This window comes from Lycorma delicatula, chromosome 11 (genome assembly GCF_047948215.1).
Source record: "Lycorma delicatula isolate Av1 chromosome 11, ASM4794821v1, whole genome shotgun sequence".
NCBI lineage: Eukaryota > Metazoa > Arthropoda > Insecta > Hemiptera > Fulgoridae > Lycorma > Lycorma delicatula.
The window spans coordinates 9,794,987-9,812,312 of NC_134465.1; the positions used below are offsets into that span (position 1 = coordinate 9,794,987).

A 17,326-nucleotide genomic window follows, 5' to 3' on the forward strand; every position below is an offset into this window, starting at 1 on the left:
ATTAGCATCATAGGAATCTCTAAGAAAAAAGCCACTGTAGCAACTAAGGAAGCTTGCTTCAGTCATCCATCATTAAAAAACTATTACCCATCTTTATTTAATAAATTCATGAAATTGCATTACCAGGAAAAGAGATGAAAAGAGGATACTTTTTATGAAACATTTCTCCATAATTCTTACAGGTCTTTTTCAAGTTAATAAAAACACAACATAAGACAAAAAACAAGTTTTAGTAGACTATAAAACTCAGTTTTTTTTAAATCAGCTGGTTCTTAAGATATAACAATTTAAAGACAAGCTTTTACTTTCATGAACTCTTCTCTTTTATTCTAGAGGAACATTTTGAATACTCTATCTCGTTTCCGTATAGTACATATGAATACTAATTGATTTTTTGAAATATTATAAAACCAAATTAAACATTTTTTAGCTTTATTTCATAATATATTTCAGTATTCTTTCATTTATCCACAGCTGCTGTAAAGCAGATCAGATTTCTTCATGTACAAGTGATTCAAAATTGCACATTATCCTTCAGAAACTGAATTCAGACATAATATAAGCAAAAAAGTTTCTATATACAAATGTCTGAATATGGTTTGTTTTCAAATTACATCTAGAAAAATATTTTACCACGATTTCTACTACCAACGGTAAATGAAACCATACTATAAAATTCTTTTGACCAAAATTAATGAACTGTTTGATGATGGTTTTACCTAATACTTAATTTAAGAAATTGAATAAAATAATTTTCAGTACTTTTTCTCTTGTATTTTGTAAGAAAATAGTTACAAATTCCCAAAAATTGGATTTGAAAAAACACTTGAAAAATTTTCAATTAACAAAAGTATGTAAATTAAGGTTTTAATTTTGAGAAAATTGACATAAATAAAGCCAAATAGGAAATAAATGCAAGTTTCAAAAATTTTACTTGTTTCTGAACCAAGCCTTACCATTATCAGAGGTACACTGGTGTTAGAATGCCGTTCCAGTAGTATTGCTTTCTGGAAGAAGTAAAAAATTGTCTTTTCACATAAAATTTTTTTTAATATAAAGCCTGTAAAAAGTAAAACCTAAATTCCAAAAATGGTCCTTGCTTTTGGATATCTGTAGGCAAAAGGTGACAAAATAAAATTAATTAACTAATTAATTAGGTGACTAAAAATCTAATTCATGAAAAGAAGTTGACGTTTGAGATGAAAAGAAAACGTTTTACTTTACACAGCCAGCTGCCTTTGGCTTAGGACCACATTCTTATGGTCTACTATACCACAAAATCAAACATTCCTATTAAAAAATTAGTGAGTGCATCCCTAACCATTATTATTTATTTTTACTATAAATTAACTGCATTTCTACCAACTATACAAATCCACATTATCTCTTTCACATATATAAATCAGATGAAGCTATTTTTATTTTTTTTTTATTTAAAAAATTATTGACATACACTACACAAAAATTAATTGTTAATCTGTTAAAAATTAATTTTTCAACATGTTATTCCCAACTCGTGAAATAAAAATTGTGTAATTTATTTTAGATGTTTTTATTATTTATTTATCTTAGCATAATGAAAACTTTTGTTCTATTTATAATGAATATATTTCTGACACATTTTGATCTGTATTATTCTGAATTAAAGTCAAATCTATGAAATTTACATTTGTTTTCTGTTAATTTTATTTGCATCAATTTTCTAGGAATTAAATTCTCAAAAAGTTTTTTTGGAATTTTTTGTGCATAACATATAAAATGTCAAGTTTCTCATTCATTTTAGTCACAAGTTTTTCTGCAGTGCTTGGCTTCATTTTACCCTTGAAGCAGAATTAAAATGAAATAGATTGCCAGCCATAACTCAGAAACGAATGTTTTTTTGACATGAAACATTGTTGCTTATAATGGTGTGTCAAATCAGTTCCCAAATTATTGCCAACTAATCTTGAGTCATTTTTTATTTTGTACTGAATATTTAATAAAACAATATTAAAAAGAATTAATGTTTGATTACAATTTTTCATTTTTCTGCTGAGATCTCAAATTGGTAGTTGCCTCCCTTGAATATTATTTTTAAACTAAATATTTACTGTCTTTTCTTATTGTTCTTATGTTTTTTTATGTTATTCAACATAGAAAAGACAGTAAATATGAGGGTGAATCAAATATAAATGGTAGTTTTTTTATAAACATATTCATTAATAATATACACAATTCATACGTTCATCGTTTTTCTATATAGTCTCCTGCACCATCTACACACTTTTGCCAACAATTTGGATGCTTGTTCATTAAAAAAAAAAAAAGAAGCTATTGCTAGTGTTTTTTATTATTCCTTGTTTATAAAAAGTTTGAGGACGAATTATCAACCAATTGTACACGCGCTCCACAATGTCTTCATTGTTTTCAAATCGTTCCCCTCCAAGCGATTCTTTCGAGGGTGCAAACAAAAAATCGTCACAGGAGGACAAATCTGGAGTGTAAGGTCAAGGGTTCTCCAGTGTATTTTTTTTCAATTTACCCTTGTCAAAATCACAGTGTGTGGCCTTGGATTGTCATAAAGAAGGATGACATCTCTGACGGCATACTCTGTCTTTTGTTTTGGTAGGCGGCTTTTGTTGATTGTAGCAGGTGGCAATAGTAAGCCACATTCACCGTTAATTGGTTATGGAGAAAATCAATTAGTAAAATTCTCCTTGAGTCAAAAAATATAGTTGGAAGAACTTTTCTGGCTGATAGACAGGTTTTGGCCTTCACTGGGCAGCTCTCATCCTTCCTCCAGAGCATAATGATGTACCCATGTCTGATGACGAATGTGATGATGCATCAGAGAAAATCATCCCCTTCTTGCTGAAATCGATTCAGAAGTCATCGAGCACTAAGTTTTCTAAAGCCAAGATGATCAGTGATAATGGCTTGAGCACTCCCGAAGCTGATATCCACTTCTGATGCGATTCTTCAATAGTGAACTGGCAATCACTTTCAGTAAGCTCTCGAATGGCACAAATGTTGTCAGTTGTAAGACTTGACCTTGAGCATTGATCTAAACTTTTATTTTCTACACTTTCCTGCCCGCTCTTAAATTGTCTGGCCTACATATACGCATTGTTCTGAAACAGTATAACGTCATTAAACCTAAACATTAACATTTCCACAGGTTTAACATCTTCATTACTTAAAGATTTATTATGCATTATGCAACAGACTACAGAAAATCTTGCTTACTCATTTCTGTACTAATATCAGAACACAGCAGAGGAGCTAACAAAGTTGGTTCCCTCTCTCTAACACACTAAACATTAATCCTCTACTTTGCCGTCTAGTTCAGAACTGCTTGCTGCATAGAATAGCAAAATTACTGTTTAAAATTGATTCACCCTCATATTTAGTTTAAAAATAAAATTTATTGTATTAGAGTACAATAAGTTTTGACAACGTAGTGGTTCCATAACGCATCAACAAGTGATAAGAAGCTAAGTAAGGTAAACAATACCCAACGTAGAAACTATATTGACCTTAGCAGAAAAGATAATAGTAATTATATCTTAATAACAACAATGAACTGTCTTATTATTATTTTTTATCTGTTAATTTTAAATGATGATAATGACCTTTAATATTTCAAACATCAAACTTATTTCTTATAAATTGTTATATTCTTCTATTTTCAGATATTACAGCAAAATCCTAAAACAAGACCAGTAGATGGCTGTGTTATATATGGCTTGTTTTTAGAAGGTTCAAGGTGGAATGCTAAAAATAAATATTTAGATGAATCACACCCTAAAGAATTATTCACTGGTATGATTTTTATGTTTATTTTTTACGTATTGAAAAAATACTAAATTTTTGGTTAAATAAAAATAAAAGATATATGCTGCAACGTGAGCTGCAAACAAAAGGTGTGAGGTCGCATTGGTTATGAAGAAATTATGTTTTCATGGTGATTCATATGCATCAAGGATGAACAATAACTTTTCATGACAGCAAGACAACCCATTATGCTACTTACATCAATATCTGTATTTTTTTATGTTTTTATGAACTTACACATTACATACATAAATAAAGAGTTAAATGGTTAATTTAAATATGCTAATTGCTAAATGATTGATTAGGTAAATTGGAAAACAAGAATATGCTGAAAACTATTTACAAAATTTTTATTTAAAATTTAAAGCTAGATGGCAATTTTGATAATTAAATAATCAGCAGACTCTGAGAAAAGGTATATGTATGTATGACAGGCATCTAAGCAAACCCACAGACCACTGCAGAATTGATATTTCATTTAAATTTATGTAATAATAAATTTAAATTAAAGAGAAGTAGAAAGCAGACCCTCCCCACTTTCACATAATTGTATCTGCCACGGTCTCTTCATACCTTGCTGTACATAATCAGCGACACATTTGAAAAAACAGTCATTAAAAAATGTTTATTTGCATAGTCACAATTATGTAAGGCAGTTCCAAAACAATATTAAAATAATTTTCTACATCTATAAAATTATTGGGATAATTTTAAAACCCATAATAACAACACTTATAGTAGTTCAAGTAAAGAATTTCAGATTCTTCTTGAAGGATTTAAAAATTTAAATATTCACAAATAAAAGTTTAAAAACTAATAATAATGCCCTGGACAAAGCCCAACCCTACATGCATGCAAAACATCTATGCATATGTCTGGGGCTGGCAACAACATGGTACATACCATGTTGTTGCCAGCCCCTTCACCTCTGTCAGCCAACTGGGCCATGGTCTTGCTCAGGAGCACCCCTGTGGAGTATGGGATTGGTGGTCCCAAGCTGGTTACGGTTTGTAGTGGGAGCGGGATGCATGACCAAGATCTGTTTTTGTCAGTGCTGGGCGGAGTACAGACAGAAAGTGATCTCTTCCTGTGCAGCTGGGACTTTGCTCTGCTGAAGTCTTGTACCGCCCAGTGTGACTCAGTCACATCGGCCCTTGGAAGGGATTGTTCCATGAGTAAGAGTGTCAGAGCCCTTACTGCTACATACAAACCCTGGGTTATTGGAATCATGGGTCAGGCAGTACCTAACTTATCAGCCTGAGTTAAATTTGGGGGAGGTGGCTGAGTGGGGGAACCTAGGCAGAATCAATGATTCGGGGTAAGCCCAACCGTCTCTCCACTTGCACCTTGTGACATATTGACTGGCGAAAATATAGCTTATGGAAAGTTCAACATCCACAACTTCCGTGGCACAGGGTCCATGTAAAAGCCCTCCTGGAGAGCCTTTGTTTTTGCAATCGAAGAGGAGGAAGTGTCAAGTTTATTGAAGTAGAGAAGAAATATTGAACTAAGTTTTAGCCAAAAAGTAATGAAGCAATACTAAAATATTTGGCGATTCAAAAAACTGAGGAGATTTTTCCAAGATTAGTCCTTTTGTGATCACTCGAGGGATCGCAGAAGCTGAAGCAGGACCTGTTAAGAAAACAAGGAAAACTACCATAGTTTTATTGAGACCCTCAGTGACATACAATTACCTTGATTACTCAAAACGAAGAAGGTAGAACTCATTGACGTTGAGATTGTACCGCATATTACACTAAATACTTCCAAGGAGTAATTGTATACAGGGATTTGCTGAACTGCACAGAAGATAAAAATGTGGAAGAACTCTAAGGAAAGGGAGTTGTTGCACATTGGCAGTTGAATACATGATGAAGCAGAGAAGTCGTACCATCCATTTTGCACATCTAGATGTTTAATAAACCTAAATGTCCTGAAAAAATAAAGGCTGGATTTCATAAGCTAGATGTTTGTCCATTCATACCAACACCATTGTGGTGTTTTGGGTATCAGAAATTCAGACACACAACAGCAATTTGTATGAGAAAACAAATTTGCACTTGTGGCTATCAGTTGCACCTGGATAATCTGTGCAGGGACCCACCAATTTGTGTTAATTGTAATGAACATCACAGTTCGCGATCATGAAACTGTCTGAAATGTAAGGAAAAAGTAGCAATACAGAATGTAAAGACCATTCAGAAAGTCTGCTACTTTGAATTGAGGAAAATTGTGCTTAGCAGAATGCCACTGTCTTACGCACAGATTGCTGTAGCAATTTCTTTTTCCTTATTTTAGGGTCATTGGAGGGGGTAATAAATTTATAAAATCCTCATTTAAGCAAGTTAAGCTTGGCCTATGTATGAATATTTTTAGAAAAAAGTTTCTTAAAATTTATTACCCATCTATATAAAAATATATATTCTGTCTTTTTTTTTTGGCTCTAACTATTTTAATTTTTATTATTAATAGCCAGGAAAATCATACAATACTTGCAGTATTTAGCTTATATATATATATATATATAATGGTAGCATTTCACCCTTTCATCCGGATGTCCTGGGTTTGAAATCCTGTCAGCCATGGTATTTTCATATACTACAAAATTCCATTTTCATATCCACAAGCTTATGTGGCAATATCAAGACAAAAAAAAAATATATATATTACATATATATATATATATATATATATATATATATATATATATATATATATATATTTATAAAAATAAAGCTCTATATTTGAAAAGGCAAATTAAGTAATTAACATTTCTATCTTATATCTTAAAAATAATTGAAATATTTTTCCAAAATTTGATGTCATGTTTTATTAAAAATTGTTCTCAAAATAAGTTTTTTTAAGAATTTAAAATGTAACCACTTTAATTTTTGAATCATTAATTAACATTTATCAACTGTAATCAGAAGTAAACCTGTAGTTATTAAAGAAAAGAATTAATAAATAAATAAAATTCAGTTACATTCTAAATTTTTTGTTACAAAAGACATTTTGAAAAGTGTTGAATATAGGTCATTTCTAATATATTTATAAATGAAATATAAACTTTGCTTTTTAATTTTTTATTATCAAAGGTTACAGCAGGTTTGGCCCTTTTTTTAAAGTATTAATTAATACTTATATGATTTTGTTTTTTGGTTGTTTCAAATCATAGTTGAGTAACTAAGGTATTATTTTGTTCAGAATAAAATGTGCTTCAGATTTTACTTTATAAAAACATAATTTCCTTCATAAGGATATTGAAATAGAGAAATTGAAGTGACTGTTATTTCAGCACTTTGAAAATAACACACATGATTTACTTATTTTGAATTAAAAATTTATACCAAATTTCAGTAAAAAATATTTCAATCCACTCTTGAGATTTGTTTAAAAATCACAAAAAGTGGATGAATGGAAAATATAAATTTTTGGGCTTATTTTTATAATTTACTTTGCAAACTTTAATCCTTGTAATCACTTCTAAAATTTTATAATTTAATTATATTTTATGACAGTATTTTAGATCTACTCTAACTACATACTCGTAAATTCATGTTTTTTAATATATATTTAATATGTTGTAGACATGCCACCAATATGGTTAAAACCAGAAAAACACCATACAGTTGCTGAAGAAGGTATATATGAATGTCCTGTTTATAAAACTTTAACACGTGCTGGCGTATTGTCAACCACAGGTCATTCAACTAATTATGTTTTAGCAATTGAAGTACCAAGTAAACACCCACAAAGACATTGGATAAAAAGAGGTGTAGCATTAATATGTGCATTGGATTTCTAAGAGAAAAAAAAATTTTCTTATTTCTTTATAATTTTTGTATTTAATTATTTCATAGTGTTGTTTTTTGCCAGTAAACTTTTAAATTATGTAATAAACACATTATACAAACATGTTTTGACAGTTTTTTTTTATCTTTAAGTCATCATCATCATCATCATTTTCGCAGAGCCTATGGACTGTATAGCTGAAAAAGCAGTAACTATGTTACAGACAACCTGTGCGTACCCAGCTTGTTTAAGATCAAGTTATTCGTTCTCTTTTCCATCTATGCAACACAGAGCATTCTTCTGTATGCCCACATTTCAGATGCATTGGTTAACCTCCAGTCTTCCAACTTGATGGACCAGGTTTCCATATGATACTACTGGATTGATCTAGATGCTAATGACTAAGCAGTCTTAGTTTTGTATTCCTTGTGATTGCTCTATCTTCCAAATAGCTGTCACTTTGTAAGCACCTCCTTTGCCAAGATAATTCTTCTTTGTATTTCATTGGCGAGCCCCCATCTTTATCTGTCAAGGATCCTAAATATACAAAACCGTCCACCTTTTTGAAATTACACAGCACATCACTGACTGGAAAATCGTTGGCTCTGTCTACAATAACATTTTTTTTTCAGTATTTAATTTCATCCCTACTTTCTTACTGAACTCAGCTGAAGATCTCCTTCATTTCAACTTCAGAGCTTGTAAACAGGGTCATATTGTCAGCAAGCCTCTAGTTGTTTATATGCTGCTGACCTCCTAATCATACACTGCCATGCCAGTTTTTGAGGCTCTTTCACATGATATATTTGGTGTAAATGTTGAATAAGATCAGAGACAGAATTCTTCACTGTCGTACTCCTCTCAACAGATAAAAGGGCTCTGTTGTGTCATTTTCCAGCCTAACCATTGCTCTGTTCTTTACGTATAAGTTCCAAATGAGGTAACAAGATGATCAGGAATCCCCATCTCCTTCAATACTCGCTGCAGATCTTTTCACCTGACCGAGTCAAAGACCTGGACATAATCTAGAAACCATATCACAAGAGGAGTGTCAAACTCTCTGGCTTTCACTATCAGCTGCCTCAGTATTTGCTCATGTGTACTCTTTTCTTTGAAGAATTCGACTTGTTCTGCAGTAATTTCTCTGCCTAGATGGTATTGTAGATGTTCATTGAGTATATACAAAAAAATGTTACTCACAAGTGAGATTAAAGAGATAGTTCTATAATTTTGTGTATGGCATTTTTTATACAGATATATGATCAGTGATTTCCCACAGATCATTTGCCAGTTAACCATATGTACAATATCTACCAGATCTAGTAACTGATAAAATAAAATAAAAAAATCTTAAAAACTAGTGTAATAATTTTGCATCTTTAAATAATAGCACGTATGGAAAGCAATAAAGAAATGAGAAACAAGTCACCAGGCCCAGATAGCATCACAGCAGAAATGATCAAAGCATCAGATGAATTGGGTGTTGTGACTATACACCACCTGTAGATATGGCACATATCTAGATCTGGTAGATATTGTACATATGGTTAACTGGCAAATGATCTGTGGGAAATCACTGATCATATATCTGTATAAAAAATGCCATACACAAAATTATAGAACTATCTCTTTAATCTCACTTGTGAGTAACATTTTTTTGTATATACTCAATGAACATCTACAATACCATCTAGGCAGAGAAATTACTGCAGAACAAGTCGAATTCTTCAAAGAAAAGAGTACACATGAGCAAATACTGAGGCAGCTGATAGTGAAAGCCAGAGAGTTTGACACTCCTCTTGTGATATGGTTTCTAGATTATGTCCAGGTCTTTGACTCGGTCAGGTGAAAAGATCTGCAGCGAGTATTGAAGGAGATGGGGATTCCTGATCATCTTGTTACCTCATTTGGAACTTATACGTAAAGAACAGAGCAATGGTTAGGCTGGAAAATGACACAACAGATACACCTGACACTTTGATACTTTAATCTATAAAAAAAGGTGAGTCTTAAATTTGAAGCAATACAGTACATTTGGGATTTTGGTGAATTTTTAATTAATTGGCAATCATTTTGTTTTAGTTTTTTCACAACCACCAGATTTATACTTCAAACTGTATGTAATGTGCTAGAAACATTTCTTGAATTTTATTACAGAAATTTCAAATTTTACTTTTATGTAAGAGAATAATATTAAAACTGTTAGAAATATTATACTAACAGCCTGAATTTAGATAAATCCTCTTTATTTAAATGGCATCTTCTCAAATGTGTATACAGAACATATACAAATCTGTGTATATAAAATAAAGAAAATGAAGTAGCATTTCCACTGGAGGACGACCTATCCTACCTATGTGAGCTCTTGACTCCTCTTACCTCCTATTGCCAGGGGAACCATATGCTGACCTTATCCTATCTTTTACTTATTTAAACAATAGAAACTAAATTAATTTTCACATCCAACTTCTGAAAAAACTAATGGTTAGTTTGCCAGTGGGCAATTTTAGTCAATTACTTCCAGTAAAAAAGAGCATCAGATTAAGATCTGGTAAGATACAAAATATCTGGAATGAACCGATATACTGCCATGACAGAGAGAATGCAAAACAGAGTACAACAGCTGTTGTTAAATCGTTTAAATATTTCTTATAGTGTAATAAATATATATATATATATATATATATAGATCCTCAAGCTGAACTTTAAAAGAATTTACTGAACTAATTTTTGACATGGCAATAACAAAGAGTCTTATTAACTTCCTGATGTGATTGTGATGGACCAATTCCATTTCCATAATTGGAAATAGTCGTGGTGGGCCTCTTTCTGGGTTGCACATGTTGGTTTATCGGTGAATATTCTTTAATATCCTTAACCTTTTCAGATAATGTAGTCATTGAACTGGCTATGTACGGCGTCAGTTTTAAAACACTGTTACAAAATCATTTTATATGGCATCTAAGTTGGTTATTTTGTTTTATATTCACAAAGGAATCAGTTTTATTACACAATTTAAATGACGTTTATACTATGTAAAATGTTTTATTTAGACTAGAAAGAATATGACCATTTTTTCTCAGAAATGTGCTTGTGTATTATAATTGCTATGAGGGTTACGGATGTATTTATTATTTACAAAAATAGCTTATCTTATTAGCAACATAACGATGTATTGAAACGCATAATAAATTATGATATACAGCACACAAAAAAAAGGAACTTGTGGTCATAAATACGTCACTTTTACTTGAGGTCTATAAATATCTTTTCTGACAAATGATATTGGTAAACATAGCCTTTTGAGTGGTGGGAATTTTTATAAAACATAGTTTTCTGAATCTACGTTCACTTATACTAACATATGTTACTAATCTGTGATTTATGACAAGGGTTTTTCATCATATTTTGCCCAATTTTCAACCGATTTGCTTGAAAGTATTATTTTTAAAATCACCAAACTATGTTTCATAAACACAAAGCAAAAAAAAAAATTTATCGTCTGCAATTAAATTATCGTCATTTTTGTACTGTTTCAATTTTTTTTTTGTTACAAACATAAAAAATATCCAATCGTAACGGTTTTTTTTTGTAAAAATCTGTTAAATCTCTTTAATATACTGTAATTTTTTTTTCCACAAGAGGGTAGCATAAGACTATGAAGGGAGGCAATCAGATACCAACATATTTTCGCAGAGCACTAATCAAAAGGTTAATCATATCAAATCGTTTTCTTTTCAAAGAAAATTTTAGATTGAACAATAAGAAAGTTCTACTGGAGCCAGGTTAGGTGGGCAAGATGTCTGAAATTTAACAAAAAAATCATTAAGAGTGTGAGTATGTATCACACTTGTGAGACAATTTTGCAGATATCCATGAATTTTTATTTTAAATGTCTACAAAATTTTACTTGAAAAGAAAATTTTTTGTTATTATGGATTTACATCAGGATGTATTTACATTGATAATTTCATCCATTTTTATAACATTATGAAATGATCTATAGATATGTTACACTCTTCCTAAACTGTCAAATGATGATTGAAACACTGAGCATCATCATACATGTGTTGAGGGGCCAACTAAAAAGTAAGACATCTATTTGTTGATGACTACCCTCAACCTCAACCATTATACACAGCTCGTGCAATAATCATCATAAAGTTGTACCAACATTTACCAGCATAATCACAAAGGATCCTTTATCTGGCAAATGATGCAACTGCATTAGAACCTTTATAAAAAATAAAAAAAGGGGAATCTTTGAACATCTTCCCGAGTGGTAGTTACAATGTTATTTAATGGTATAAGAAAAATAAATACACATCATCATGTTTTCAAAAGTTATTCAATTTATTATTCAACCAACTAAATTCAATAATTTCTCTATTTAATTAAATAGTTAATAAATATTTTACAATAATATTTAAAAGTCAAAATTTTTTATATTATGTAATATGTATATGACAATTTGATAAAATGAATTATAAAATAGTAAACAATACTATAACTCCTTCAAATTACATTATGTTGTACACTGATTAAATTTTTACTTATCAATTCATACAACATTCATTCAAAATAAAATAACACAACAGTCATTCATTCAATCAAGAAACATACAAACAGTTTAAAGGATGACAATTCATGAAATGCTTTTACTGATGTATGTTATGAGATTTTGTTGTTTTCTTACAATTTTTTTTCAGACAACTTCATTATATCCTAAATATAAAGAATTAAACACGTGCTTGTGTGTATTCATTTGGAAATTGGAAGACATGTTTTCCAATAGCAAATATGCTCGGTAAAAATCCGGCATTGGGAATAATATTCCACGATAGGCTTAAAGTTACGTTGTTATTACCCCTGTAAACAAAATAAAAATAATAATTATATCATGATTTTAAGTGTACAACATTGTTAAGAATGTACATAATTTATAAGATTTTTACTTCACTGGACCATACTCACTTTTTAATTGAAAATCTTCAAATACCTAGGACAGTTTTCCTGAACTGAGCTTCAGACATTGAATCTCACATGCAGGAAGTATTCTTGAATCTGATTACATTATCTATCACCAGATAACAACATAGAGGCTGCTGAGAAACTGTACTACATTATTAGAATTAAAATATAACTCCTTCGGTCAAGTCTCAAATTATATTCACTGATATTAAACAATGAAGATAGAACCAACATTATTAGAAGAGCACTTTACATTCACATAATATTGAATTTTTTGGAATATATACATTGCTTGCTGCCTCTGTAGTACATACTAAATGAAGTTACTTACTCCTCTGTATTAGTTCTGCAGCGTATACAAAATTTTTTTTTTATATCCTTGTATCCTGTAGACATTGTTTTAAATGAACTACGAGATTTCCTTAAGTAAATATTATTTATATAAACAATTTTTAAGCACACTTACTTTAAACCACTTCCATCATCCCAAAAATAATATTTTGTATTCATGTTTTTAAAATCCAATACAGCATTTTCGCCACTAAGAATAATTTTATCCCATAGAACAACCTAAAAATTAGAAAAATGTTAATTACAATTTTTTTTTTAAATAGAACACATTCTTAAAGCACAAATCACCAAAAATATTTGTTAGCTAAAAATCTCCTGGAGTTGCCAGTGATATTATTAATCAAGGTATAAATATGTTGATGATTTTTATCTGGTAAGTACTTTTATGAAAAATTGTTAGGTTGGTTTTGTTATTTCACATATTAGAAGTGGCTATCTTTTTGTGGACGAGGGAGTGCCATCATGTTCTGACGTACAAAGAACTTTTAAAATTGAAAAAAAAAAATGTCATTACGTATCTGTTAAAATGAAACACTTAAGCTTTTTGTACAAGAAATTGTTATTAAGAACAAGGATGTCCATGATATATTGGTTTGCTTGGCATTTCTCCACCCCATTCGGTCTTCCTAAAACATAAGACCGAATGTCTGTGCCACAAACGGCTACTGAGCCTCAAAACAGTTTAGCGACCAGTGTCCTAATTAGCTCCTAGAGCTAACCAAAAAGCATGAGTGAAATAAGTGTGGTACCATACACCATTCGCTTGCGTGTCCCTCTGCCCACTTGTCATATATCACTACAATGGGTAGGTGCACCCTGTCAACTACTAAAACACATATGACAATCAATAATTAGATTTATCTCATCAAAGACAGCAATTCGCTGCCGCTGAATGCCAGCAAGTACCTGTCCACCATTAAAGTGCTTGTAGCCAGCCATATCTGTCGGTTAGCTTCCTACAGCTGCGCAGTAGGGGTCTTTTCCCTCAGACAAACTACTGATGTCGGTTGAACAAAACAATCGCATCAAGGAACTCCCACACGGTCTGAAAATGCGACATTGACTCACCACTTATGTGGCCAAATTTCCCTTGACCTCTCAGTTCCAGGATGGCCTGAGTTCTGGCTGCCCCAAGAACTGAGCAGTCGAACATCATGTGTTCATTCGACTGGACCTCCCCACAGCTCATCAGCTGCCAGGCAGAACCGAAACAAATATTGGTTTAAATTTACATGGTTGGAAAGCACTCTGGCTCCTGTTGTCCTTAAAAACGATGTAGTGGCATACCATCCCCCCCAGATCGTGTATAAATCTATACAAGGACCTTCCCTTACTTGTGGTGTGCCATTATTGCTGCCATGCTTCCATCGCGAGGCTGTAAAGCCTCCTCCCCAGGTAAGAGATGGGCAACTTTTTGAAATTTAGAACTGGTGCATTGAAATCACCGGTACAGGCCTGGCTTGAAACCGCATCCCAAATACCTCGGCCTCCCTGCCGCTTCACAATTTCCATATAGCCGCCCGAACTTTCACTACTAAAATGATTGGGAGAGCCTTTCTAATACAGTGGTAGCCTCGTAGGGAGTTGTTTTAAAAACACCAGTTCATACAATTAAAGCTCTGTGCTGGGCACTCCTTAAATTTTGAATAAGTGCTAGATTTCTCTCCAACGTATGCGCCCAAACGGGTACCACATAAGAGGTCATACTTTCAAAGACACCTCGGTACACCATGTACAAATGACGGCCTGTAATCCTTTCGAACAATCCTTCTAAGCTTGTGCATCACAAAGACAGCGTCTGCCGTTACTTGCCTAATGTGGTTGCTAAACAGCAAGTTCTCATCAAACAAAACAACTAGGTTGTTTTTATGAACAACCTTATGGTAGTACTTATGAACTCGGCTGACTACACACCCTTTATACTTAATACGGGGGTTACGACTGTATGATAATTTGTCTGCACCCTTGAGAAGCATGAACTTCATCTTGGACACAGAAATCTTTCAATTTTGAATGTCCATCCAGCCCTCTGCGGTTGACAAAGCCGCCTGTGCTCATTCTTCTAGCTGTGGTCGTGAGTTACCACGAACCAACAGGAGACAATCATCGGCGAAAGCCTGGGCCATATGAGACCTTCCAGGAAAGTCAGTTCCAAAAATCTGTCGAATACCAGGTTTCACAGTATAATGGACCAAGAACGGAGCCCTGCAGGCTTCACATTTACAGCTAAACATACCTCCCAATGGTGAACCAGTCTCCACATTCTGCCAATAAAGAATGGTGACAGTTTTTTTTCCACATCTCTGTTCATCATCCATTGTGAAATGAATACCTTTAATATGCCTCTATAATAGCAAAATGAAGTGAAAATCACAGAGCGCTAAATTTGGTGAATATAGAGGAAAGTGAATGGGTATTACATTTAAGATATATTTTATAAAATAGAAGTTAGGGAACATAATTTAATTTAATTTAATTTCAAATTAACAATCGGTAATTTATACAGTAAGTTTACGTAATTAATATATTTCTATTAATTTTTTTATAATTTTTAATTTATATTTCTTTTATCACGTAGCAATAAGTTGTGAGAATTACAAGAGACTAATATTTAGCATGATAGAAAAGGCTTGAATTTTAAAGTGTCATATATTACAATTCACTTGGATGGAAAAAGTTGAGTTAAAAAAATTGTTTATTAAGTTTTAAATATGTTAAAAATTAAGAAACACAACTGTAAAAAAAAAATAATAATAGTCTCTTCTGGGCACAGGTTTTGATTTTTACATGAGCGTGTAAGGAGTGCCAGTGACAAACATTGCTCTTTAATATAGGGTAATTACTAATATAGGATGATTAAAGAGCGTGCGAGTAACAATTTTGTTTATAGTATTTGTATATAGTACTAGTATAATTTTTTTCCAAATTTTTTAATTTATTTATATATATATGTATTATTTTTTTTAAATCAATTCTTTTAAGAATCATGCGCCTTTGAGCTATATACAAATATATTTATTTTATTAGATCAACCAAAGTACAGAATAAATAAAGTTCGATGACTTACCTTATTCCACTACATATGTAGAGCATTTTGCGATTTACTCGCATCATCACCTGCATTATATATTCATACATTTATCTCAAATTACATAACAAACTTTGCAAAATATAGTAACACATCGTGCATTTATTTATTTATTTAAAATTTAAAACCTTTAATCTTTTTATTTTAAACATTTATTCAGTTAAGTTAAGAATTAAAATTTAAAAATAATTAAAATTAACATTAAAAATGAAATTAGTAAAGAAAATTCAGTTAAATTGACAACATGCACAATTGCTTTACTTAAAATTATTTTTATTTGATTTTAATTTTTAATTTCTAATTTTATTTTATACATTGAAATCATATTTTTTTTAAATTTAAAAAACTTTAATAACTTAATTTTAATTAATTTTTCATATTTTTAAATTTTGTTTAATTTTTAATTTAGTTGAATAAAAGTTTATAATAAAAAACTGGTGTTTTCTTATGACACTGTAGTTTTTTTTCTAACAGTTTTTAATAATTATAAATATTCTTAAAAGTTTTTTTTTTTTTAAACTGAACATTCTTTTACTGGGAAATAGATAAAAAGCTGACAAAAAAGCAGTTATACTTCCGTAGTGTTGGTTATTTATTCTTATATAATGAGAAAATAATGATACATGAAAGGAATTTTAAAAATTCAAAAAATTGATATTTAAATTTTTTTTTTCTGCCTTGTTATCACCATAATGACTTCTATGTTTAATATAATAAATGGAAGAAACTAAAAACAATTCTACTGTAAAATATGCAATAAATAAAAAGATAGTTTTTTTATTTTTTGGGGAAGAGAAGAATTTGTGGACAACATTCTTTTTAAATCTCAAAAATTTCAAAATTTAAATTTAAAATCAGGTAAGGTTAACATGAATGTATGAAGTAAGTTAAACATAAAATAGAATTATGTTTGTCAAATTTTAAAGCGAGGTTTATCTGTTTAAGTTTTTTTTTAAATATCTAAAATGTGCCATATTATTTTGAAAATTGTAAATAATAATAGTATATTATTAATAGTATATATGTTAATAGTATAGTATGTTAATAATAAATAGTATATTAATAGTATAGTATGTTAATTAATAATATATTTTAATAATTAAAATATATTATTAATATTTTTAAAATGAGTTTACCTATGTTTCAGCAAAGATTTTTATTTTAACCTATATTATTTGTTTGAAAAAAATTTAATATCATTAACTTGTAAAAAAAAAAAATCATCTATTATATAACCAAACAGTTTTTTTTTTTAAATCTCTCTGTACTTATTAATTTCTGATTTAAAAAATATTATTAAAAGATTTTTTA

General features: G+C 30.8%; 2 protein-coding genes across 2 annotated transcripts in view; one reads left to right on the plus strand and one right to left on the minus strand.

Moving 5' to 3' along the window:
* Positions 1-7,720, plus strand: part of LOC142332503 (dynein axonemal heavy chain 1-like) — an 897,921-nt gene extending 890,201 nt beyond the window's left edge. Inside the window, exons 46-47 of the mRNA XM_075378951.1 lie at positions 3,672-3,801; positions 7,401-7,720. Of these exons, the coding sequence (XP_075235066.1) occupies positions 3,672-3,801; positions 7,401-7,618 (348 nt within the window). The 3' untranslated portion in view covers positions 7,619-7,720. The remainder of the gene's footprint in view (positions 1-3,671; positions 3,802-7,400) is intronic.
* Positions 7,721-11,934: 4,214 nt separating this feature from the next.
* Positions 11,935-13,162, minus strand: LOC142332133 (signal peptidase complex subunit 3-like). Its single transcript, XM_075378388.1, has 2 exons — positions 13,043-13,162; positions 11,935-12,474 (listed from the first exon to the last, which is right to left on the minus strand). Exons 1-2 carry the CDS (start codon positions 13,084-13,086, stop codon positions 12,345-12,347), a joined length of 174 nt encoding a protein of 57 aa, XP_075234503.1. The 5' UTR covers positions 13,087-13,162; the 3' UTR covers positions 11,935-12,344.
* Positions 13,163-17,326: the final 4,164 nt, after the last annotated feature.